Source organism: Diadema antillarum, unplaced genomic scaffold (genome assembly GCF_040938485.1).
Source record: "Diadema antillarum isolate AM-2024a unplaced genomic scaffold, OU_Dant_1.0 seq00000358_RagTag, whole genome shotgun sequence".
NCBI classification, from domain to species: Eukaryota; Metazoa; Echinodermata; class Echinoidea; order Diadematoida; family Diadematidae; genus Diadema; species Diadema antillarum.
In genome coordinates, this window is record NW_027271364.1 from 779554 (window position 1) to 805552 (window position 25999).

At 39.4% G+C, this 25999-nt stretch overlaps 1 protein-coding gene across 1 annotated transcript; it reads left to right on the forward strand.

Moving 5' to 3' along the window:
* Positions 1-2873, forward strand: LOC139731146 (decapping and exoribonuclease protein-like). The gene is made up of 3 exons (XM_071642028.1): positions 1-287; positions 1438-1637; positions 2656-2873. Exons 1-3 carry the CDS (start codon positions 1-3, stop codon positions 2871-2873), a joined length of 705 nt encoding a protein of 234 aa, XP_071498129.1.
* The last annotated feature ends 23126 nt before the right edge of the window (positions 2874-25999 follow it).

Genomic DNA, 25999 nt, shown 5'->3' on the forward strand with positions numbered 1-25999 from the left:
ATGGCTAGCAATCACCTAGGATTTCGTGATCACGTCGTTCTTGGAACATTTTCCACGGACGAGGACATGAATTACTGCAATGATCAACGAAATCGCCGATTCTTTGTCGAACCAGACGACAGACCGAATTTCGACCTGACACACGGCATCGACGACTATGTCGAGAGGGATCACAGTGGTGTGCGTCCGAAATCGTTGACACCCGTTCTAGAATGGATTCGAAACCACCAGAAAGAACTGAAGGAAAAGGGAATCCTGAAACCTGCCGAAAAGAGTCCAGAAATGAAGTAAGAATAAGATATATACATAGGCTAGCAAAAATTTGTCGAAACCGACTAAATTAGTTTGCCGAACTTCTCGCAAAATTGAAATCGTTGGTCTCGACCTACTGACAATTTCAGTTGATTGAAAGGTTTTCTTGAGCCGCACATTATCAAAACAGATCTTTTTCTTTTGCCTGATATTGTTGTATCGATATGCTCCGAATTTCATTGTTATCAATATAGAATACAAAATGTAGGAAAATCAGGGCACTGTTCCCGTTTTAGTGCTGTTTTACGGAAAAGTGTGATGTTAAATTATATATAACTTTACGAAAACGGCAGATTCTAAGCTTTCATAATGATATCTAACATTAAATACAGATGTCAATATGAAAATTTAGCCATGGTGAACAATATTAACTGTTTGATACTTTAAGTACTAAACAATAAAATATGTGTGTAGCCCTATACGTATATATGCGAGTGGGTGATAAAGCTGTAAACAACCAAATACGGGGACTTTCGAATATTTCCCACCCAGGTCAGCTTTCCTACTCCATCAATCCCTACACTACGCGGTCTTTAAAATGCACTTGAAATGGATGGTGGCCTCCATCCATATCCATCCATTTCAAGCTTAATCGCTTACGATGGTGGTCTCCTGCATTCAATGATCTCTGTTGTTTACTGAAAAATACTGTATATCTTATTTTATGTTTCTGTGTATCTACATTGCTCAATGCAATCACCTATGTGTATCTATTTATGTATTGTTATCGATTTATTTCACTGCACTTGTTATTCTTTGTCTTTGTACTTTTTGAAGTTTGTATTCAAATTGTATCTGATTGAATGCAGAAATAAAAACAAACAAACAAACAAACAAACAAACAAACAAACACTAGCTTTTGGTCAGATTTTGAGGAAACCTCTGAATGTTAGCGTGATTTTAACAGGTGACTTTGGTCTTCGGTAAAAATGAACATGGTGTGAATCTGCACTTCGAGGGACTAGTAGTATGACGTACTCGTAGGCCTACCTCCTGAAATAAAGGAATTTATCACGTAAATTACATCAGAGCAGATAGGTTTGTACATCGCACGACCAAAGCCGGGGTGTAAAACCTGCTTATTTATTTCAGTACTTAGATTCATTATCTGATCTTTGCTCTCAGACTCGACGTCGACTTCGTAGCACGTCGTGGCATGCTAGTCCGCCTCCTCCGTGCTGGAAACGATGCTGATGAAGTCGATTTAATGGTAACGCGTTACCACGGGACCTACTACCTCGAATGCGTTGTGGACCTCCGACTCCGCCAGGCCCCCAAACAGTTGGGGTTCGGTGGGAATAAATTCCAGCAGTACGTCACAAGCGGTAGGCTATACATTATGAAAAGACGCCTGTCCTCTCAAGGCTACTCTCTCAGGTCCCATCATAAAGCCAAAACATTGTTCTGACACGCCAGCAAAATTGTCAAATTTTGCTCCGAAATATAATAATAATAATAATAATATAAAATATTTATTTAGCGCTTAATACAACATGTTTCTAAGCGCTTTACAATGCTAAACAACCAAACATACAAATGTACACGTATGCTTAAGAAATGAGTAGAATAACGCTGTAATAACAAGATATTCTTAGGGTAATGACGAAAATGCGAAATATTACCCAAAAATGTCCGCATCTTAGAACTTACCTTATCGGGGTCAGTTTAACTTGGACTCTGGGACATCTCGGTCTCACTTTGATGGCGGGGCCGAGTTGCCCCTCTGGATTTTACAGTATAATTGTACCCGGAAGCGCTTCGCGTTCTCGCTAGTCGCAAATATGGGCCGAGTTAATACAAAGAGCGCATCAAAGAACCTCTGATGCGCATACAGAAAACAAACGTGCGCTTATGTATAGAATAATGGCGATCACGAACTGCGTATGAATAAACATGTCTGAAATAAGACCGAGTTGTCCTTGAGACCGAGTTAACCTGGATCCTTCTGGAATAAAAGTTGGTATACCGACTTATATTTATGATCTCAAAATACTCTGAAACATCTCATTATCCCGGCAAACCGCGTCAGGAAGGTAAGTTTTTTGGTAGACTCTTTCGATAGAATTGCAAGCAAAAAATGGTGCAAGACATGTTTTCAGACCCTTACCAGAACTATGTTTTTATTTTAACCTTGTTCTGTGCTTTTTTTTTTCCAAAATTAAAGAAATGTTTTGTTCACCGATTGTATTTTCTTTTTCAGGAATGCCGCATGCAGAGAAAAAGTAGATAACAATAATTGTGCAGTCATTATCAGATCAGGTATTCAGGGTTAGATGCTAAACATTTACACTTGTATATTGTATGAAGTCTCTAAGTTTTCTCGTGAATTTTCATTCCAAATAGTTGACGGGGGCCCGCCAAATATTGACCAACCAATCAATGCCCGTTCCACGTACTACTCGATGACCAAGGCTAAGTGTGGTGACTATACCTTCCTGTTCTGCGGGGAGATTATAGCTGAGCAGAAGGACGCGGTCGAGCGCCCTCCCATGAACTATGTCGATGTTCACACCAACAAAGTCCTTTCCGAGCCCAGGTTACGATCGAACTTCAGCAAGTAGGTTTACCCCCCTGGCACTCATCCGTATTAAGTCCCCGTTCCACTATTACGATCTGGATCCCATCTGTCCCGATTTAGCAGATCGGGAAAGAACGGTAAAAGCGTATAAAGGGGATCGGAAGCATCGTATCAGCAGCGTTTGGAGGACGGGGTTGGAGCGTGCAAGATCGGGAAGAAATTTTGAACCTGTTATTGTATATTCTTCGCGATCTCCCCGATTAATATTGACCTATTTTGAATCGTAAGGCGAGCGGGGAGAGCGTAGTGACAGTGTAAACATCGCGGGATGAGCGTAACACAGTCTTTCTGAGCGTACTGATATCGGCACAAGAACGGGAAGAAAACTAGACACCGACGTGGTCCCGCTGCTGCGCCGCTCTTCCCTGATCAAAGCACGACCTTCCCGCTTTAACGACGCTCTCATTCATATATGCAATACGTTCTCTAATTTCGTATAGAATAAAGGCCTGATCCTACGACGCTCTCAGTACGCTTCATTCCCGCTTTAGTTACGCTGTTTCCGCTTTAGCTACGCTTTTTCTATGCTTTCGCGAACTCAATTACGCATGATCCCACTGGAAAATTCTCAGCCAAAATACCTGCCAGAAGAAAATCAAAACGATCGAGGGGCAAAACTGTTGAGGTGGAGGAGGACGGTGTCGCTGCACCTGTCGAGGTTGAATATGAAGACGAAGGAACGAAAATTCTCGAAGAAGAAGGAGAAGAAGAAGATATGAAGAGATGGAGACAAAGAAGAGAAGAAAGCAGCGAAGTAGCTATACTCGCAAAGACAAAGAAAGAGTGATTGCACGTCTTGCTAACAGAGAAGGGAAAAGAGGAAATGGTAGAATATTGAAGAGTATGAAATTATGTACAACTAGAGGAAGACGGACTATAAAAGCAAGGACATCAAGAAAAGTGGTTGGAAAGATCAACACGTCTTTGATGAAGAATGAATTGCTGCAGAAGAACTATGAGTTGAGGAGCCTCTCCGAGGTCTACAGTATATCTCTTTGGTTCTGCAGTCTAATTAGTTGAGAGTTTAGTGAGGAACGGCAGCCTAATCGGGGTACATCGGGCACTTCGGGCACTTTTCAGCTCTCTGGACGGGGGAACAGCTTGATAAGATCGTATAGAACGTAAATGCAGCGTGCATTGATCGTATAACAGCGGGAACATCACTGACAGCGAAAATACATCGTTCTAAATCGTAACTGCATCGGCAGATATTGTACTGCCTCATTTTCGATCATTGTAGTCAGAGCGTATATGAGCAAGCACGTGTTAGTCGTAAATACAGATAAATAGAATACTAAATACTGAATACAAATAAAATTCTTTAATAGAGCGTTCTAACATCGTACTGAGTCCAGAGCGGCGTATGTTTTACCCGATCCTTCCAGATTAGAGAATATTGTCAAATCGTGGCGAGAACGGCATAGTGGAACAGGGGCTTGATAGATTTCACTGCATGACATCGCAACTTACTCTACTTGTATAATTATGTACCATTAAGTCAAACCTTTTATCACACAATCCTGTTCCTAAATCGCGGGGCAACCAACCATCACGTCGCCGGACAATCAAGTGACAGATAATGACAATGAGCTGGATTGTATTCTGGTTGAAAAGATTCGCCGGGCTCTCCTTTCACCGACTGTCATGGCTGCCCTTGTGAAAGCTGTCAAAGAGGCTGTCATTGAAGACGTGACCCAGAGAGTGTACGAATCCCTACGACTTGATATAGAGAGCAAGGAAAGGGAAATCGGTGCGCTCACATCCCAGATGAGGAAACAACAACAGAGGCTTGACGAGGTTGATGACGAGCTCGACGACCAAGAGCAGTATAGTCGACGACACTGCCTCAAAATCCATGGAATAGCTGAAAGACCCAGTGAGAACACCGACGACGTGGTCATACAGTTCGCCAAGGATCAGCTAGACGTCGACATCAAACCAACTGATATCGACCGCAGCCACCGACTTGCCCGACAAAATCGACATGGACGCGATGCTCGAGAAGAGAATCATGGAAAACGAAAACCGAACGCGATCATCGTCCGCTTCTCGACGTACAACGCCAGAGAGAGAGTGTGTGTACAAAGCCAAGGCAAAACTGAAGGGAAAACCATTCTACGTCAACGAATCCCTAACAGCGTACAGACAGCAACTCCTCAACAAGGCTCTGCGCCACACCAACGTTCTGAGAACATGGACATACGACGAAAATATCACAGCCCTCACGAAAAACGTGAAGAAAGTAGCCATACACAGTGAAAAAGACCTCGAGAAATTGGACAGACTGGAAGTTTTCCTCTCAAACTTGTGTCGAACGTTTAAATAGTTGAAGAACTTAACATGGTCTTAAAATACCCATGCATCACATGTAATACAACAGTCAAATCAAATCAAAATGCATTTATGTGTTTAATGTGTAAGAGGTAGATTCACCTATAAAGTGTTCGACTTTGGATCTGGATTTTTTTTCTCTTCAGCACAGACTGGTTCTGTGATATGTGTTTATACGATGAATTGCCATTCAGCGTAAACGACAGTCAAGATTGTGATAGTATGCGTCAGTGTCAAAATAATAAGCTCAACCAAGTTAAAGCCTCATGTGATTCATTGAACGCTCTAAAAACTTATTCTGGTATGAATATTGCACATCTCAATATATGTTCTCTTGTTAAAAATATAGATGAAATTCGACTCATAATGCAAAAATCACATATTCATATATTAACTCTATGTGAAACTAGGTTAGATGATTCAATTAGTAACGAAGAGATAGGAAAACCGGGCTTTAAGGTAGCCAGGAGAGACAGAAATAGACAAGGCGGTGGTGTAATTATGTATATTTGTGAGACGTTCAACTTCATTATTAGAGAAGATCTGCACATTGAAGGATGAGAGTTATTGTGCATTGAAATTAGTTTGGAAAAACAGAAACCATTTTTAATCATGTCATGGTATAGACCCCCCCCCCCCCGACTCAGATGCTCATAATATTATATATTTGATTCGTTTAAAACAATTTTGCAGACTGTCGAAGTGCAACAAATTGAATATCTTTTGATTGGAGATCTCATTGTGACCTATTATCAAGGAAATTATCACACAGTAGCAAACGTTTACTTGAATTGATTAGAGATTATAGTTTGAAGCAAACCACTTGACAAGCCTTGCACTCTTAGAACTCAATGAATATATAAGCACCGCCATAGATAATGGTTATGTTGTGGGTTTCGTAACCTTGGACTTAGAAAAAGCTTCTGATATGATTTCCCATGATATTTTGCTCAGAAAACTGAAATTGTACGGTTTCAGTGATGATGTATCAAAATGGTTCAAATGTTATTTTTCTCTCCGTAAGCAAGTAACTATCATAACTGGACATACATCGACCACATCATTTGTCATATCTGGGGTGCCCCAAGGCAGTATACTAGGGCCATTGTTATTTATGTTATACATGAACAATCTACCTCGTGTTGTCCATCATTGTACTGTATCTCTATACGCAGACGATACTTGTCTATATGTAGCAGCTAAAGACCCCTATGAGCTTGAAAGAAAGGTGAACGATGACTTAGCCTCAGTATTGAACTGGCTGAGCCACAACGAGCTACTATTGAATGTAAAAAAATGCAAAGCTATGCTGATGGGATCACAAAGAAGATTATCCCGTTTTCGTGACGTGTCCTTCTTTATTGAAAATAGCGAACTGGAGTTTGTCTCGGCATGTAAATACCTTGGCGTTATTTACGATAGTCATCTGTCGTGGGCTCCTCAAATAAGTCATGTTAAGTCAAAGGCATTGAGTAGTTTACACGTGTTAAGACGCACACGCGTATTCATTGACCTAGATACCGCGATTTTTGTACAAAAGCATGATACAACCCCATTTTGATTACTGCAATACAATTTGGATGCATTCAAATTCCACCGCCACACGGAAACTCCTGGTCGTTCAGAACAGGGCACTGAGAATAATCCTACAAGTACTGTAAATGGTATGTATAGTCGAAATCTACTGTATGAAACATTACATAATTGTCCGAATGTGAAGTTCGAAAAAGATCTGGCCATATTGGTTGTCAAACTACTACGCAAACTTGTTCCTTAGGAGATTTCTGGCAAATTAACAACAGAATTGTCACATTACCAACTGAGAAATAACGAATCCAAAGTTTCCCTCCCAAGGCCAAACACAAATTTCAAGAGAAACAGTGCATTATAATATGTAGCGTCAAAAGTGTATAACAGCCTCCCAATTTATCTCAGATGTGAAACCCAGTTAAATAGATCTGTGTCAAATATTGATTGTATCATTTTCCAAACTCATAAGGTAATTTTCTGATTTGTAAATTTCACTTTTTTAATTTGTTTTGTTCAGATACCTTTTTTTTTCCCTCGGCTCTGCCCATCCCCAATGATATTGTGTTTTGTTTTGTTTTTCGTTTTGTTTTTGTGTATCTATATGATTTTTTTTTTTACCCTTATCAGACTTTGTTATTGTATTTATGTTTTGTGAATAAGTTTCTTGTCGTATTTGTGTATGCTATCTTTTGTTCTGTATTATCTTTTGTTGTTTTATACCATGTATATTGATATATACGGACTCACTGAAAAACAGCCCTATATAGTTTTTTAAAACCGTATCAAAATAAAACAAACAAACAAACAAATAATTATGACATCATGGGCTAATGGAGCTTATATCTTTGAAAGTGGAGAGACGTTCTCTCTAGATTTGACGTCTGCCAAATTATCGGTCATACAAAACAGGTGATATTGATGATGACAATAAAAAATTATAATCATGTTGATAATAGTAGTAGTATAATGCTAACAGAATAAGAATAATAATAATAATTTATGTATATTTATATGCAGCATATCACGAACGAATAAAGTTATCATCTCTCTACATGCACATTGAAGGAATAAAGACAGATAGAACTTAAGGACAATAGACATAAGAGAAAGAGAAAAGAGGCGACAAGGCAAAATGAAAAGTAACAAAACTGCGACATACAGCGCAGAGCTAAAGAATTGTCAAATTAAAGAAATCGTACGTTTTCAAATGACTCTTAAAATTGTCTACACAGTCAGTCCGCAGCTCGAGCGAAAACGCACGTATTTATTCAAGTCGTATGCACGGCTGAGCGGTGCTTGCATACGTAATGAGCAGATACATGGTCATGAATAAATCCGTGTAGAACGAGTATTTCTCGTCAGTTTTCGACACTTTTAGTATCGACTGAAAGAGAAAACATAAGGAAATATGCTCATGATCAAAATAAACGGAAAAGAAGAATATAGAATATCAAAATCCCTCTCGAAGTTCGGTATTGTATTCAGAAATATTCCTTCACGTTTGACGCCAAAAAACTAACCTGAAATCTTTCATGCCCCTCTAAAATATGTTGAAGACTATGTCCGCTAAAGTATATAGTATCACAATAAGGGCACGTTTTCCCATCTTCATTTCAATACGGGTCAGGAACTAGCAAAATTCAGAGACATGTCTAGCGTCGAGTTTAAAAAGATTATCCTCGCATTCGCACCGGAATTCCGGGTCTGTGATTGGTCGAAATCTGTCGCAAGACGTGGCGTGTCGCATTGCGTAGTATCCATTGGCTGCTGACTCAATGCTGTGAGTTTTAAATGTTAGGTTCCAGATTGTGATCGCATTTTCACTCTCTATACAAAACTTGAACTTTACACAGGAACCAATGATGTGTATGTGAGTGTGCACTTACAATGACCCTGAACAATGAACCTGGCTGCCACCTGTCCCGAGCTCTGCTGCAAAGCACATGAATGCTTAATCAATTATTCATGTGGATGGCCCCGAGCACTGCTAGTCTGAATTCTTGACACAGGGTGAAATGCATGCACATGAAAGAAGTAAGCACATGTTTCCATGTGCTGGCACACACCACATTTCAGAATGAACAAAGACTAGCTGCGATAGTGGAATTCCTCATGAAACATTCCAATCCTGGCCATTGTCCACGACCATTGTCTGGGTATCAACAACACATTCCACGCGTGTTCATTCACTACACCACTTCCAGTAAGAAAACATAATTTGCCTTGTTTTCAACAGGAAAATTCACAACCTTAAAAATGGTGCCCCTCTTCGTTTTTTAATTGATCATACTCGCTCAAGTTTCACGATTGTGAAATCGAAGAAATTACGGAGATCTATTTTCAATACCAGTCAGGAACTAGCAAAAAATCAAACTATGATCTAAAAGCTTCTTGAACATTGGCAAAATAATCGTTTACTTTGATGCTAAAATGGACTACTATATTGACATCAAAAATAGGGAAATTAGGTATCAAATTAATAAGCATAATCAGCTCTATAACTTACCTAACCATCCTGGGTCAAACAATGCACTGCGAAAGCTATGAAAGCTGTTGTTGCAACCTCTGCAAAAACTCTCGCAAAGTATCGCGAAATCTCGTCAGTCTCAAGGGCACAAACTGCGTAAACGTGATTCTGAATAAAATTGTCGTTCGTGCCTCATTATCGCACACGCTGCGGACTGACTGTACAGTATCAACCTGCTTGGGATGTCAGGTAATTTGTTCCGTAACTCAGCGGCAGCCAGTTGGAGAGATCTTTCTCCATACAAATTTTCGATATCGTGTGAGTGGCTGAAAGAATGTTCACCATTACGGTATAAAATTAGATCACTATGCCCTCTGTTAGACTGTTTAAAATCACAAAAATACACAATCACAAAGATATCTATACGCATTGCAATGTATAAGAACAAAATTGAAGGGAAAGATAGTGAACACGTGAGGCTTTCCTAGAAATTTTAGTCCGAGGTGACTTTATAATAGCACGAGATGCTATTTTTCAAGAGAGAGAGAGAGAGGGGGGGGGGGTGGGGGGGGGGGGGGGGGGGGGAGAGAGACTTGTAGCCCCGAAGCAGAAATCACATCCTCTACCCTAAGCTTCTCTTCCTCTCTCCCCCTCTTCCCCTCTCACCCCCCCCCCCCCCCCTCTCTCTCTCTCTCCCTCTCTCTCTCCTCTCTCTCCCTCTCCCTCTCTCTCTCTCTCTCTCTCGATCTCTGTCGACTTTACTCTTTCTGACATGATGTCATATCTTTTTATCAGATATAAAACGCTCAAGTGGTGGTCGCAGAACCACATCAGCGGAGTCTCCGACATCGTGGTAGGCTGGAGGGACGACAGACGGAACGTCGTCACCTCAACGGAGATGATGAGGACCGAGGACCTACCCAACAAGGCAGAGGTAAAATTTAGATGACACTCTGTCGCCATAGTGATACCCCGCTGTCGTCGGTATTCTGTAGAATGAATACATGCATTCCCTTTGTAATGGTCAAGAGAGTAAAACTAGTTCGAAGTTTTGGGGGCATACATAGGAAAAACAGTAACATGTTTGAATAACCTGCAAAATATTTTTCTATCAATTTTGCAGAGAATACAATAGAAATATTATGTCCAAGTATATCATGTATGTGTATTTGTGTTCAGATTATGTTGATTTATACGTGATATTGATAAAAGGGGGTATTATACATTTTATTTATCTATGCATTTTCACTTCATCTATTTATTTATTCATTCATTTTCAGGGATTCTGGGATCCAGCGTCCTGTGTGTCCAACTTTTTATCGCTCGTCAAAGAAATCCGGAGGAAAATCCCCGACAACGACCCAAGGTACGATATCTGCCCTTCGGTCAGGTCCTGAATTTGAATCACGGAAGAAAACAAATCATGTTCATATCACATGGAATGATACCGCGCGACATGAAAGTTTATTAGCTGCCAATTCGGCGACAGTACGGTCAGCTATTACTGTGCACGCACTTCTGGTTTGATAACGTACCACATGATTATATCTCTATCAATTATGTACAAATTTGTACATTTGTGAAGATATTAATGCCCAGACCTCATGGTTGTATGTTTCTCATTTTTTGTAACTTCTTAGATTACTTTGTACTCTTTTTTATACACCGAACTAGTTGTAAAAAAACAAAACACTCAAAGAAAGCAAAATATACTTCTATCATCTATCACGTGTGATGTGGGTCGACATTTTTCTTACTTGAAAATTGCAAAACGCCTTTGTCGTTATTGAAATTCTAAGTACCGATGATAAGACTAATAGCATTATATCTATAACCTGTTCTGAATCATATGTTTAATGATACAGCGAAGTTATTTAACACATCATAAGATCTGTATCTTATAAATGAGAAAAGGGCAAGTATGGTACACTGAATTCTTCAAATTAATTTTCTTGTCCGTTTCTCTGAATTTCGGTTCAGAAATTGATTACGGTAATAGTATCGTTGTTCAGACTCATCTCTCAACACTAAACAACAGCTAAGCAACTTGTGCTTTCGGATTTACTTTTTCCTGTAAGTGCTGTTTAGATTTCACTACACAGTAATTATGCATACAGCACACGAAGAAATCGAGATGCCGTGTGTCGACACAAAAAAAAAAAAAAATCAATCAATCAAGTAAGTTGAATATCATGTGATACATGAAAGATCCTATATGCGATATGATTTGTTTCCCGTACAAAAAGCCAACATCAAAATAATACAATATTGACGTCTCTAAGAAGCGTTTACTGCTCTAACTCAGCTGAAGTTTTTTTTTTTTTTTGAAGGCTATCAATCTTTTTTTTTTTTATTCATATCTGGTCTTTTGAAAGAAAATTTACGCCGAAACAGGATTACACACTCAATAAATTTAAAGGAGAGCATGCCCTGTCTCAAAATGGTGGAAAATTTGTTGTTATTTTGGTACATACATTGATCCAAATATTTCGTACATGAATCCCACTTGATACAGTTGTACTGAAACACCCGTACTTCTCCTATAATGCCTTGTGCGAGATATTCATTTCGCAATCTCCGTTTTAACAGCGCAGTCTATTGTATGGGACTAAAGAAGCTGGAGATCAGCCGAGACATCAGGAGGCAGTTGAAAGAAAGGCGGTTCAGCTTCAGTCGCAAGGAGGATGATTACGTCGTACTTAAGGATTGGTATCTGCGAGACGTCCTGAAGGTTCCCGAATGAGTGGATGACGTCACGAATAGACATCTGCGACCACTCACATGTGCGTTGTAACTAAAGGAAAATTTGTTCTTATGGAAAACCTTTCTGTTGGAGATCCAGATAATGTTAACTTCTTGTCGAATCGAATCGTACGCAATCGTGAACAATTCTGACTGTTTTTAGATATAGAGAAGGTAATAAAGTTCTAGGACAATAATGATTTATACTTGTATAACAAGTATCGCAGCTTGCATATAACATTTTTTTTTCATAGCAATGTGAACGATTTTGATCTGAATCTGGATCTGGATGTGTACGATGCAGGGCCCTAATGGGCATAACGAATATCGTGGACGTACTGCAGGATATGGTTATCGAGTTGGTAGAAGTAGGATGATTTACTGCAGACACTCATGGTGTAGCACTTCTCTGCATTGAAGCACATAACCCATTTATGTGCCCAAGACACCAGGACTGTCAGGTCGTTTTGAAGGATGAGGTGGTCTTCCTGGTTTCTGATCTGACGGTAAATGTAGTGTGTAGCTGGAAATGAAGTGGTCAATCTCATATACTAAGTTGGTGGGCTCTACGTCATAATCGTCCTTCCATTCAATTCAAAGTTTATCTTAGTTGTAGTATATTGTTCTTTGAGAGAACATTATAAACGTATGTATCTTTAGGCTGTATGTTAAAACGCAACGTATTGTGTGGTTGAAACGTTAATTGTACAGTGAGAAGAAATCTGGATGGAAAATATATTTTGATTATTGTTTTCGATCTGTGGGAGGAGGATTTATATTTTTATGTGATTATGAGTGGTCTATTATAGATTGACACTAGCAAATACAATCTCATCTTTTTAAATAGACATGTGTAAGGCTTAACATTGTACTTAATTTGTTTATATGAAATTGTCATATTATATGCTTTGGCCGGAAATGAAATAAAAATGAAATGAATGAATGAAAAGGCCTATAGGAAAATGGATAAATGTAGGAATTTTGAGGATTGAGTGGTTAACAAAGTGATATTTAGTAATAGAAATACAATGTATATGTGTAAAGGGGGAGAGAATTTTTATTGTGATTTATATGAAAATAATATTTATAATGTACACCACATCTTACAAAGAGGTTTTATTAAACCCTTTGTGCATTTTCCAAATTCATTTATTAAGGGAAAGGATGTACCTAAGATAAACGACAATTATTATAATGGGTTTTTTTTTTCGAGAGAACTGGAAAGAGCCCTCAAGTAACGTAAGATTTCAGCTTATTGATATATCAAGTTATACCCGAGGATTTCTAGAAAGGTACTGAATTTTCTAAATATTTAATCAAAGATAGTTTATTGGTATTTGTTACAGATTTACAAGACTTTTATAGTTTGGAAATAGAACATGGTGAAATGAATTATGATTTCCCTGCTGGAAAGAACACAGTGTCCCGCAGTGTGAAAAACAATGTGAAACAAAGTTTATGAACACATTGTGAACACAGTGTGAAATCTCTTCAACACTGTTGAATTCTAGAGTCTAAACAATGTGACCGCATTGTGAATCCTTGATTCACAGTGTGAAACAGAACATTACTATCTGAACTCTCTGTAAAACACACACACACACATACCACAGTGTGAAATCATCCTAACACTGTTAATTTCGAGCATTTTCACATAGTCAACTATGTGAACACACTGTGAACACACTGTGAGAGATTGTGTTTTTCCAGCAGGGTTGACTGATAAAGAAATTAGAATGATAATTATTAGACCAAGAAGCATAGCATTACTTACTAAACAGCGAAATTTCAGTTCAAGTTATTACACGGAGTGATACACTAAGGAACATCTGTTAAAGTTTGGTTTTGTGAATGATAGCCTTTGTTCGTATCGTCAATCAGAAATGGAAACTTATTCATACAATTTTCTAATTGTGTTAGAGTCAAGCCGATGTGGCAGGTTCTTATTGAGCATTATTAGGGTTTATAAAATGGGTTCAAGAATGTAGCCAATAGGAAGCGCTGAAATGAGACACACCTCCTTCCTTTACTTCAGTACAATTGCACTGCCTGTAATCCTATGGTAGATTGCCGATCGTCTGTGCGCGCGGCGGCTCCTTTGATGAATTGCAGGCATACGCGTACGCGCTGTCAATCCTGTAAACAACTTCTAGTTCGGGCTGCCGGCCGGTGTAGCGGCAGATAGCGTTCCGCGGCGTTTTTTGTTCTAAAACAGTATCCGCCGGCAGATCGTGTCCTAACACTGGCGGATACTGTTCTGAAGCGCAGGTATCGTTAATATCGTTGCTTCTCACTGTGGTTTCTTCTTTTCGCTGCTTCTGCCAATGCGCCCCTGCTTGTTCGCTGCTTCCATTTCGAGTTTCACGTACAATACCTCTATATTTGCTGCTTCCGCCCCTCGCTGCTGCTGTTTCGCTGCCTCCACTTACACTCCAGACCGGTATTCCGTGGTTGATGTGGAGCAGCTAGCTCTGGTCCGCACGTATCTTTTTTTTTTCGTAGCCATGCGAGAAATTATCTTATAAATATTCATTACGCAAGCAGGAAAAGCCTCGATTTTCGTCGAATACGTCTAGTTCTGCGCCGAAATTTTCATATTTCATTACATACATATTTGGTATAATTTTGAAGAATGTTCAAACAAATTGAATTTGTTTCGGTATGATTTAGAGATAGATTAGTATTATGGTAAAAATGCATTTTTGCTAGAAAAATATGAAAAAAAAATGAATTCTGGCCTCAGAATTAATATGAAGATTAGTATAACCCCCTACATAATTGGTATTATCATATAGATAATTTCCTTTTCTTTAATTTGAGACCAAAGCCATGATAATTGAACAATTTCATCAAAGGTTACATGTATTTTTATGAGATACTGACATTTTCACCATGCGTTACCATGAAAACAGATTGTTCACCACTATGGGACACGCTTTGACCTGTTAACATAGCATTTTTGAAATCTACGCACAAAATTGGTCTAGATGAAGTCGATTTAAAAAGTATATGTATAGGGTGCATGGTAACCCCCTTTCCGACTCATCTAAGTCCATTGGCCATTATCCCACATGATGACACGTCTTACAGATGAAAAGACTATAACTTCTTGCGAAATTAGAGTACACTATGCCACTGAATTGAAAATTGATGCTCTAAAAGGTTTCCTCCATTAATTACAATCTTGGTATGACAAACAATGTATATATAATGGACCTACTGTTGAAAAGATTATGAGTTCTAAATCATCTTTGACTTGCACAAATCTCAAATGAGTAGTGGATTTCAATTTATCATTGAATCTGTTTTTTTTTTAATTGCCCATCTGTTTTTATTAAAGAAAAAAAGATGGCCCTGAAACATCAACCTTTTTCTATTTGTCTATTAAATGAAGATGAAATCGTTCAGTGTGTATAAGATTGCCAAATATTAATTTCGACATCAAAAGAGAAGTTTTAGAAAAAGAAAAGACAGATTCTAAATAAAAGGTGTGGATTGGACACTCATGGCTATCCCAGATTTTTCTCTGCTCTTCTTACTGTTATCCTAACACAAAGTGGTCACAAAATGTTGATTTAGAAAGCCACTTGTAAAGTGAAGAATTCAAGTTTTACATATGGGGGAACTATATTCAGCAATTTAGATCAATATTTCTATGTATTAGCTAACTGAACATTTGCATAAATATAATAAAAGATAGGAAGCGGCCATGCATGAGAAAAGATCTCCTCGTTTGGAGATTTTTGGGCAGTGAAAATGTGAGGAGCAAACTCTAAGTCAAATACCAAGGAGAGTTTGTGCAAAGTCACATAAAGCTTCCAAATTTCTTCACATATTATTGAAAAATAGTAATTTGGGGGCTGTCCACAATTGTGCATTAGATATCTCGATTGATATAACTTTGGGACAATTTCACATGGCTGAAGAGCAAGTCTCAGATTTATTGAAACCTAAAGGGTGCCTTGTACAAAATTGTGATGAGATCTGTAGGGAGAGAGAAAAATACAAATGGGATAAGAACGCTTTTATGAACACAGGTGTATTTCTTTTATATAGCTTTATAACTGTAAAGATTACAAATGAAAAAATAAAGAGCAATCTTTAATTCTATATCATAAGGAGGCAGAAATGCTGCTTTTGAATAGCATTATGATCCCTCCCCCTCCCTCCCCCCCCCCCCCCTCGGCTCCCCCTCAAACGAGAAAATGAAAGGGAGGCAGAATTCACTCCAGTGCACATGGTGCAGGTATCATGCCTCGGTGAATGCAGCACTTTGCCTACTAAAATGTCCGCAGATTATAAAAATGTCAACAGATTATAAAAATGTCAACCGTGAGTCCCTGTAGCGTATTCAAAGAGAGGCATAAGTCCCTGTTGTGTATTCATAGGGAGGCAGAATTCACTCCATCTCGTGACGATTCATGCAGCATTTTGCTTACTAAAATGGCTCGCGCAACTATTGGTAGCAATACAGTAGCCACTTGGAACCTAATCCGCGCAGCGCGGAACTCTTTTGACAGTCCCTGACGAAGATCACGTGCACGCGGCAGGTTAAGCAACGCTATTACAACGTAGTAGCCTGTACGTACAAAATCCGCCGCTGTGCAGTATCTGCCGTAACTAATCGCGGCAGATTTCAGCCCATGTCGGAACGATAACTGCCGATTGAAACGATAACTGCCGGCGGATACTGTTTTAGAACAAAAAACGCCGCGGAACGCTATCTGCCGCTACACCGGCCGGCCTGTCTTCCCTTGTGCATAACATATGTGGCGTACGTACGTATGTAGCTCTGATACTGTACTATACGTACACTTTGTACAGTACAGTAGACCAAGCGTTATGGGACCGGACGCGTACATGGAGTCACTTTGAAGAGCAAATCCAACGATTTAGCAGGTTAATTCTCACGCCGTTTCCAGAGTATGTTGTCTAGTAGGCCTATATGAGGAGTCTATATCAAGTCTTTAAGGTAAAGGGTGCATATTCTATGTAAAATAAGTAAGTTTTCATGCGGGTGTCCGGAAACCCAACCCCCCATTATACTTATACTGTATGTGCGGGACTTCCGCGAGTGCGACGTGCGTAAAAGTTTGGGACGAACATCTTCGGACGTCTTGACCCACAAAGGTACGTGAAAAACGCTGAAAAATGATGTTAGTTTTCGAATTTTCGACCCATTTTATAAAACAAATGATGCACAGGATTATTTCGTGGCGTTTGATACTAACGCACTCTATCCTGTGCATCATTTGTATATTATAAAATGGGTTCAAGAATGTAGCCAATAGGAAGCGCTGAAATGAGACACACCTCCTTCCTTTACTTCAGTACAACTGCACTGCCTGTAATCCTATGGTAGATTGCCGATCGTCTGTGCGCGCGGCGGCTCCTTTGATGAATTGCATGCATACGCGTACGCGCTGTCAATCCTGTAAACAACTTCTAGTTCGGGCTGCCGGCCGGCCGGCCTGTCTTCCCTTGTGCATAACATATGTGGCGTACGTACGTATACTGTACTATACGTACACTTTGTACAGTACAGTAGACCAAGCGTTATAGGACCGGACGCGTACATGGAGTCACTTTGAAGAGCAAATCCAACGATTTAGCAGGTTAATTCTCACGCCGTTTTCAGAGTATGTTGTCTAGTAGGCCTATATGAGGAGTCTATATCAAGTCTTTAAGGTAAAGGGTGCATATTCTATGTAAAATAAGTAAGTTTTCATGCGGGTGTCCGGAAACCCAACCCCCCATTACATTATACTTATACTGTATGTGCGGGACTTCCGCGAGTGCGACGTGCGTAAAAGTTTGGGACGAACATCTTCGGACGTCTTGACCCACAAAGGTACGTGAAAAACGCTGAAAAATGATGTTAGTTTTCGAATTTTGATATCCTGTGCATCATTTGTATATTATAAAATGGGTTCAAGAATGTAGCCAATTGGAAGCGCTGAAATGAGTCACGTGTGCGTGCATTAATTTTTACTATCATGCACGGCCTTGCAAAAAAAGCGTAAAGTCACTGACGTCACAATGTTTACACTAGCTGTGCGCACTTAATCAGTTGTTACAAGTGCGTCGCGCGCTACCATACGCGCTGTCAATCCTGTAAACAACTTCTCGTTCGGGCTGCCAGCTGGCCTTTCTTGTGCACAACAATCATGTGGCGTACGTATACGCTTATACGTACAGTACTTACATGTGCGGGATTTCCGAGTGCGACGTGCGTAAATGTTTGGGACGAACATCCTCGGACGTCTTGACCCACAAAGGTACGTGAAAAACGCTGACAAATGCTGTTAGTTTTCGAATTTTCGACCCATTTTATAAAACAAATGATGCACAGGATTATTTCGTGGCGTTAGTGGAGGCGTAGCTCACTCTCGGGTATTTACAATGTAGTGCAACATGCACTCGGCTTCGCCTCGTGCATGTTTCACAATTGTAAATACCCTCGAGTGCACTATACGCCTACACTAACGCACTCTATCCTGTGCATCATTTGTATATTAGTTGAGTTAGAGGATATGGACTGGAGGAATATTTTCTTGGGATTACAAGGTTAAAAAAGAAATAGTTCAAAAGAATCAAGTGTGTAAATGCTTTGATGATTTCGATAAAATTGTAGAATAGAAAATAACTTTTCCTCGAGGTAGAGATTTAAAAAAAATGTTTTGTGTTTTGTAGAGGTGGAAAGGTAATTGCGATAAAAGCAGGCAAGCTTGGGTCATACTTGCAAAAATGGGAATGTCTGAAGATTTTTAGGGATTGGTTAATTTTTATCTCCGTAATCGGTAGGAAGATATGTAAAGATTGGGACTAAAATTATTTTCTTTATTATTTTCAATCTTTTTTTTTTTTGGGGGGGGGGGACGTTCGGTCAGTTTTTGGTTTCTGGTCTCAGTCTAGGAAACGCACAACCATGTTACGTCATGTATGTGTATGTGTCTGTTTATTTGTTGTTGATTTTTGTGGTGAGTGTTTGTGTGTGCGTGTCTTTTGCTGAGTGTGTGCGTTTGTGCATGTGTTGGTTTTTGTTTTTGTATGGTTTGATTTTCGGGGAGGGGTAATGACTGGTTGGAGGTGAACAGGGGGAGGTTCGATGTGTGTGGAGATGTTTCAAGTGCGTGGGCTGAGTTCGGGTAGCTGTAGTTAGGGCGGTATAGGGTTAATTTGCAGGCTATGATATTGTCTGACCACAACATTGTGCAAAAATAAATGAAGAAATTTTGAATGTTAATATTTTTCTCCAAATGGTTGTTTAACATTGTCTAATCTATAACTCTTATATGTTTAACCTGTCCGGACATCCATCAACTTGACAATAATTTGTCAACTAGAAGGGGGGGGGGGTATTTGTAATCACTTTGATATTTTAGCCTTTGCCGTGTTTGCCGTCTGATTCTACACAACTTAGAGCCTATGCATCTAATTCCACTACAGTTTGTCTTTCATACTAAGATTTAAGTGTGTGTAAAAAGAGTGAGAAAACTGTCATGTAAATTATGAATTTTGAGTAACAAAGTTGCGCATTCTTCTTCTTTTCTTTCTTCTTCCTTTCAATGGTTGTCTGCCTCTTTCAATAGGCTGAAGATTCTTGCAGACAGAAAGCTCAGACCCGTCCGAATGTCAGCATCGTTGTATAGGCCTACTGATCTAACCATATAGGCCTGGCATGTTGCATGTGAATTTGTTCTTATATCTCGACTGTATTACAATTGTAACGAGTTATATTCTCAGACACCAATAGCCTTACATGATTATGCCCTCTGGCCTCTAATATAATATATCTAATCACCTTTCTTATAAAGTGCTGTGCGGAATAAACAATGCAACAAAGGGGCAGATATAAATGTGGAAAAGTAGGACATAGCTGAGACTTGCCTACGAGTATAGTCAAGTCTGAACTAGGTTTTACCGAGACCCATTTTAGAAATAAATGTTAGTTGTAATTGTTTCCATTGTCTATCGACTATCCTTCATCGTTGTTCATGCAAACGTTTCACGGATAGTCATTTGAGTGTAGGTCTAGGAGTATGTTTAAGAGAAAATCTAGTTCTTTGTCATCTAAGAATGTGCACAATTTCTGTTTCCATTAATTCTACAACTTTCTGGCATTTGTGAGTCAAACAATAATTCACAAAAGCAGTGAGTGTTTTATTTCATTTTCACAAGTGTGTAAAGGTACATAATTGATTGTTTGATCAATTTCCTTCAGTGTATATCACGAGCCTATGAGAGTGGGGAGAAGTGGGACAAAATTGTGATTTGATGAATTTTCAGACTCAAAGACTATTGATGCTAGGACACAGTCATGACGGGTTGTTACTTCATATTCCTCAAAGTCTCATATTTGTGTTATTATTGAAATTCATTAAAAAAAACTTCTGAATTGGGCCACCCCATGCACTGGCGTAGCCAGGGGGGGGGCGATGGGGGCGACCCCCCCCCCCTAAGATTTGGACCGGGGATTTAGGAGGCGGAAAAAAAATGCGTGTATACTGTATGCATGCACATGAAGCGGGTCTCCTTTGCAACCTTTCATGAAATAAGACATTTTTTTGAATATTTCACTCAAAGTGTGCACCAGATCGTTGAATTTCAATTCAAAATATGCAAAATCTCTCGTGCTTGGGAGGGGGAATCCCCCTCCCAAACCCTCCCCCTCTGTGCCTCTTTCCCTAGCTAAGTACACTTTTTAGATTTACAAAAAATTATGAATAATTCTGAGTGCACAAGACTTATCACTTATATTCCGAAAACTCAAGGTTACCTCATGTATAAGGGGAATTTCCCCTTTTAATCGACCCTTTCCTCCCTCAGTCCCCCCCCCCCCATCAGTTTTTTGTTTTTGTTTTTTGTGATTTCCCAAATGTTGATTCATGTGTATACGAGATATCTCAATTTCAACCTTAAAAAGGCAAAAGCTCCATCGGAAGGGGAAGGGTGGAGATAACACTCGCCCACGCCTTCTCTCTGCTCGCCCGCCCCTCCCCCCCCCCCCCCCCCCCCCGCCATGCATAGAAGTAGACTGTGGATATACCCAGATCGCTTTATTTCAATTCTAAAAACGCAAAAGCTCCGCGAGCGGGAGGGGGAATCCCCCTTCCCCTAAGCTCTACCTCACTAGACTTTATACATACACACAGATGGCGCACATTCGGAATAAGAGCTAATGATTCCGCGATTTTAACACTTCAATGAAATAGTATTGCACCAAAAATTTGCACCAGATCGCTGAATTTCAGGTCTGAAAACGCAAAATTACCTTCGTGTGGGAGGGGATATGCAACTATCTACACCCTCGTGTGCATGCTTTTTCTGTTTGATTGCTGAACAGACAGCGTTCATGATATTCAGTGTAAGAATTAATACAAGAAGACTAGTGTATTTGAATTTTACCATTTTATAGGCAAATTGTTCAATAATAATCTACACTAAGATATACTGCAACCTCAAACAAGTGGGACTGTTTCAACTCGTTAAAACACGCAAAAACATGCATCAAATTGCACCATTTGCAACATCAAAATGTTCTTACCATGGGAGGGGGGACACCCCCCTCCCACACCCTCCCCTTCGCTCGCTCCGCTCGCTCGGGTTCAGTCGCGTTCATGATATTCAGTGAAAAGAATTAATACTAGAAGTGTATTTAATTATACCATTTCATAGGCAAATTGTTCAATAATAATCTACACTAAAATATACTGCTACCTTAAACAAGTGGGACTGTTTCACGTCGATAAAACGCGCAAAAACATGCATCAAATTGCACCATTTGCAAAATCAAAATGCAAAAAAGTTCTTACCATGGGAGGGGGACACCAACCTCCCAGAAAGTTCTTGCCGTGGGAGGGGGGACACCCCCCCCCCCCCCACACACACACACACACACACCCTTCGCTCGCTCCGCTCGCTCGGGTTCAGTCGCGTTCATGATATTCAGTGAAAAGAATTGTTCAATAATAATCTACACTAAAATATACTGCAACCTTAAAAAAGTGGGACTGTTTCACGTCGATAAAAAGCGCAAAAACATGCATCAAATTGCACCATTTGCAACATCAAAATGCAAAAAGTTCTTGCCGTGGGAGGGGGGACACCCCCCCCCCCCATCCCCCTCGCTCGCTCCGCTCGCTCGGGTTCAGTCGCGTTCATGATATTCAGTGAAAAGAATTAATACAAGAAGTAAATTTATATTCAAATTATAACATTTTAAAAGCAAATTGTTCAATAATAATCTACACTAAAATATACTGCAACCTTAAAGGACAAGTTCACCTTCATAAACATAAGGATTGAGAAAATGCAACAATATTAGTAGAACACATCAGTGAAAGTTTGAGGAAAATTGGACAATCGATGCAAAAGTTATGAATTTTCAAAATTTTTGTGTTGGAACCGCTGGATGAGGAGACTACTACAGCTTGTGAGTCATATGCGTACAACAGTATAAAGAAAATGTAAAAGAAAATTCAACATATTTTCACTTTTTTCGCATAATAAAAGAGCACTTGACTTGCCTCTTTCTAAAGGCAGGGGGAATAATATTACCCATAACATTTGTCGGTCAGGGGAATGTGTACTTTTTTCAAAAGATGGAATTTTGTGAAATTCTCTTTATATTTTCCTTATATTGTTGTACGCATGTGACATCTAAGTTATTCATACACTGCAGTAGTCTTCTCATCCAGCGGGTACTGCACAAAAACTTCAAAAATTCATAAATTTTGAACGGATTGTCTGATTTTCCTCAAACTTTCAATGATGTGTTCTACTAATATTGCTACATTCTCTCAATCCTTATCTTTATGAAGGTGAACTTGTCCTTTAAGCAAGTGGGACTGTTTCACGTCGATAAAACGCGCAAAAACATGCATCAAAGTACACCATTTGCAACATCAGAATGCAAAAAGTTCTTACCGTGGGAGGGGGACACCCCCTCTCACACCCTCCCCTCCCCCCTCGCTCGCTAAGCTCGCTCGGTTTCAGTCGCGTTCATGATATTCAGTGAAAAGAATCAATACAAGAAGTGTATTCAAATTATACCATTTTATAGGCAAATTGTTCAATATTAATCTACACTAAAATATACTGACTATGCAACCTTATAATCAAGTGGGACTGTTTCACGTCGATAAAACGCGCAAAAACATGCATCAAATTGCACCATTTACAACATCAAAATGCAGAAAGTTCTTGCCGTGGGAGGGGGGACACCCCCCCCCCCCCCACACACACACACACACCCTTCGCTCGCTCCGCTCGCTCGGGTTCAGTCGCGTTCATGATATTCAGTGAAAAGAATTAATACTAGAAGTGTATTTAAATTATACCATTTTATAGGCAAATTGTTCAATAATAATCTACATCAAAATAAACTGCTACCTTAAACAAGTGGGACTGTTTCACGTCGATAAAACGCGCAAAAACATGCATCAAATTGCACCATTTACAACGTCAAAATGCAAAAAGTTCTTACCGTCGGAGGGGGGAAAAAATCCCCTCCCACACCCTCCCCCCCCCCCCCCCCCCCCCCCTAAGATGAAATCCTGGCTACGCCGTTGACCCCATGGGAGAATTGGGACATTGGTTGGGGTAAAAGTAGGTCGAACAGTAACTATATACAGGCTAGATAACATTACAAGCATATCATATAATGTGTGTGTGAGTGTGTGTGTGTGTGTTTGTGTGTGCCTAGACCCTATGAGAGTGAATATTATTCGTGAAGAGTTTCATCGTAAAACGTAAATCCACTATGGTCCATCAGAGAAAGTTGCATTTAAACCATCTGAAATTTAAAGAAAACAGTATGAAAATCTTTGATATTTTTATCATAATTTTGAATGAAGGGGGAAGTGGGACAGTTATGCTAACATCAAAACGGAGCTAATATTTGCAAAATCAGTAAATAACGATCGCCCCGTCACTGTACAGGCATGCTAACCTGGAAACATTTACTTGAATATGAGACCATTCTGAGGCAAATAATTTTCACACAGCAATAGATATATAATGTACTCTTAAATGAATCCCACCAGGAGTGGAACAATCATCCCCAAGCATTCCCACTGATTCCCATTGATCACTTACTAGCCATTCCCTTTAAGGCAAATTATTTGAACTTACAAGGCTTTATACATAATTATAGCATATGCTAAGTGCCTGCTAAAAGCTACACTGCACTTGATGAATTAAGAAAGAACTTCACACGGAATGCAAAAAAAAAAAAACAATAAAGTGTCCGAAAAAAATAATTCAAAATTAAACTTTCCCGCAGATTTGTTACAGAGCAGTTACCATGTGCTTGTACTCTGATGACAAACGCCTAATAGGTGATACGACTTAAAAACTTTTTGAGATAGAAGAGACGTCCCACTTCTCCCGCGTTCCAGTTCACCCCCATTTTCCCTATATTTTTTCTTTTACCCGCTCAACACTAGCGGGCGGCAGCCACTTCGGATCCGTTTTAGTCTGGTAGGAATGGGGGGTCCCCATGCACCCCCCGAACACATTTTTTTAACTTACTTTTTTGTAACCCTTAGGGTGTCTAGTTAATGATTTTTTTTGTTCCCAAGAAAAAATCGTGTCCCATGGGGGTCATTGGCGGCCATCTTGGCAGCCATCTTGGATTTTCAGGGAAAATCATTATCTTCCATAACTTTTGAACTACACAGCATAAAATTATAAATAAAGCATTTCTTCAGGGTAAACGTGACACGAGGATTCGATTGCAATGGTTATTTACGTGATTAAAGCAAGTCTGAAACAAGAAAAGCCTAAAAATATGCAAATTTCAGTGTCATTTTCACCAAAAAATACCTAAATAGTTTAAATTTTGAATTACACAACATACAGGGACAAATAAAACAGTAATTCAGAGTTAATATGGCATGAGGAATCGTTTGAGAGAGTTATTTACATGATTAAAGCAAGTTACATACAAGAAAAGTCCAAACATGTGAGGAAAACCAGTGTCGTTTACTCTAGAAATATTCCCAAGTAGTCTACGCACATATATACATAACAATCTCATATCTCCTATCATGAGTAAACTAACCTCTTTTTCTTAACAGTCTGGTAGGATTGGGGTGGGGGGTCCGATGCACCCTCCTTTTGTATCCCTTAGAGTGTCTATTTGATTCTTTTTGTCTCCAAGTGAAAATCGTGTCACATGGGGGTCATTGGCAGCCATCTTGGATTTGCGAGGAAAATCATTAATTTCTATAACTTTTGAACTTTCCAACATACAAGGACATATAAATAATTCTTCCAGGGTAAATTTGGCATGGGGAATCGATTGACATTGTTATTTACATGATTAAAACAATTATGATACATGAAAAATTCAAACATGCGAATACAAAAACAGTGTTGTTTGCTCTGCCCAAATAGTCCATATACATACATGACAATTATATACCTCATATGATTGACTAACCACTAAAGTCTAGGAATGGGGGATCCTCATGCACCCTAAATTTTTGTATCGCTTATGGTGTCTATTTGATGATTTTTTTTTTTTGTTTCCAAGTAAAAATCGTGTCGGGGGGGGGGGGGGAGTCATTGGCGGCCATTTTTTATTTGAGAGGAAAATCAGTAAATTCTGTAACTTTTGAATTTCACAACATACAGGGATAAATATAACATTTCCTTCAGGGTAACTGTGTCATGAGGAATCGATTGAGATGGTTATTTATATGATTAAAACAAGTTTGATACAAAAAGTCCAAAATACGAAAAATTTGGTGTCATTTACACCGTAGAGTACCCAAAATCCGTATACATACATGACAAACTACCTCACAAAAGTGACTTGGCACTTTGTCTTTAGATCATAGCTCAAATATGGTGTTTTGTATGTTTAAAAAAATATGCAACATGCAACTCCAAGCATTTTGACGCCTCACTTGTTGAAATCAAATGAAAAATGTAAGCACGATGGCAATGCATATGCAGATACCCCTAAAAAAGCAGATCGAAAGAGGTGAACATACAAATTTTGATCACAACATGTGAAAGTGACTAATCGA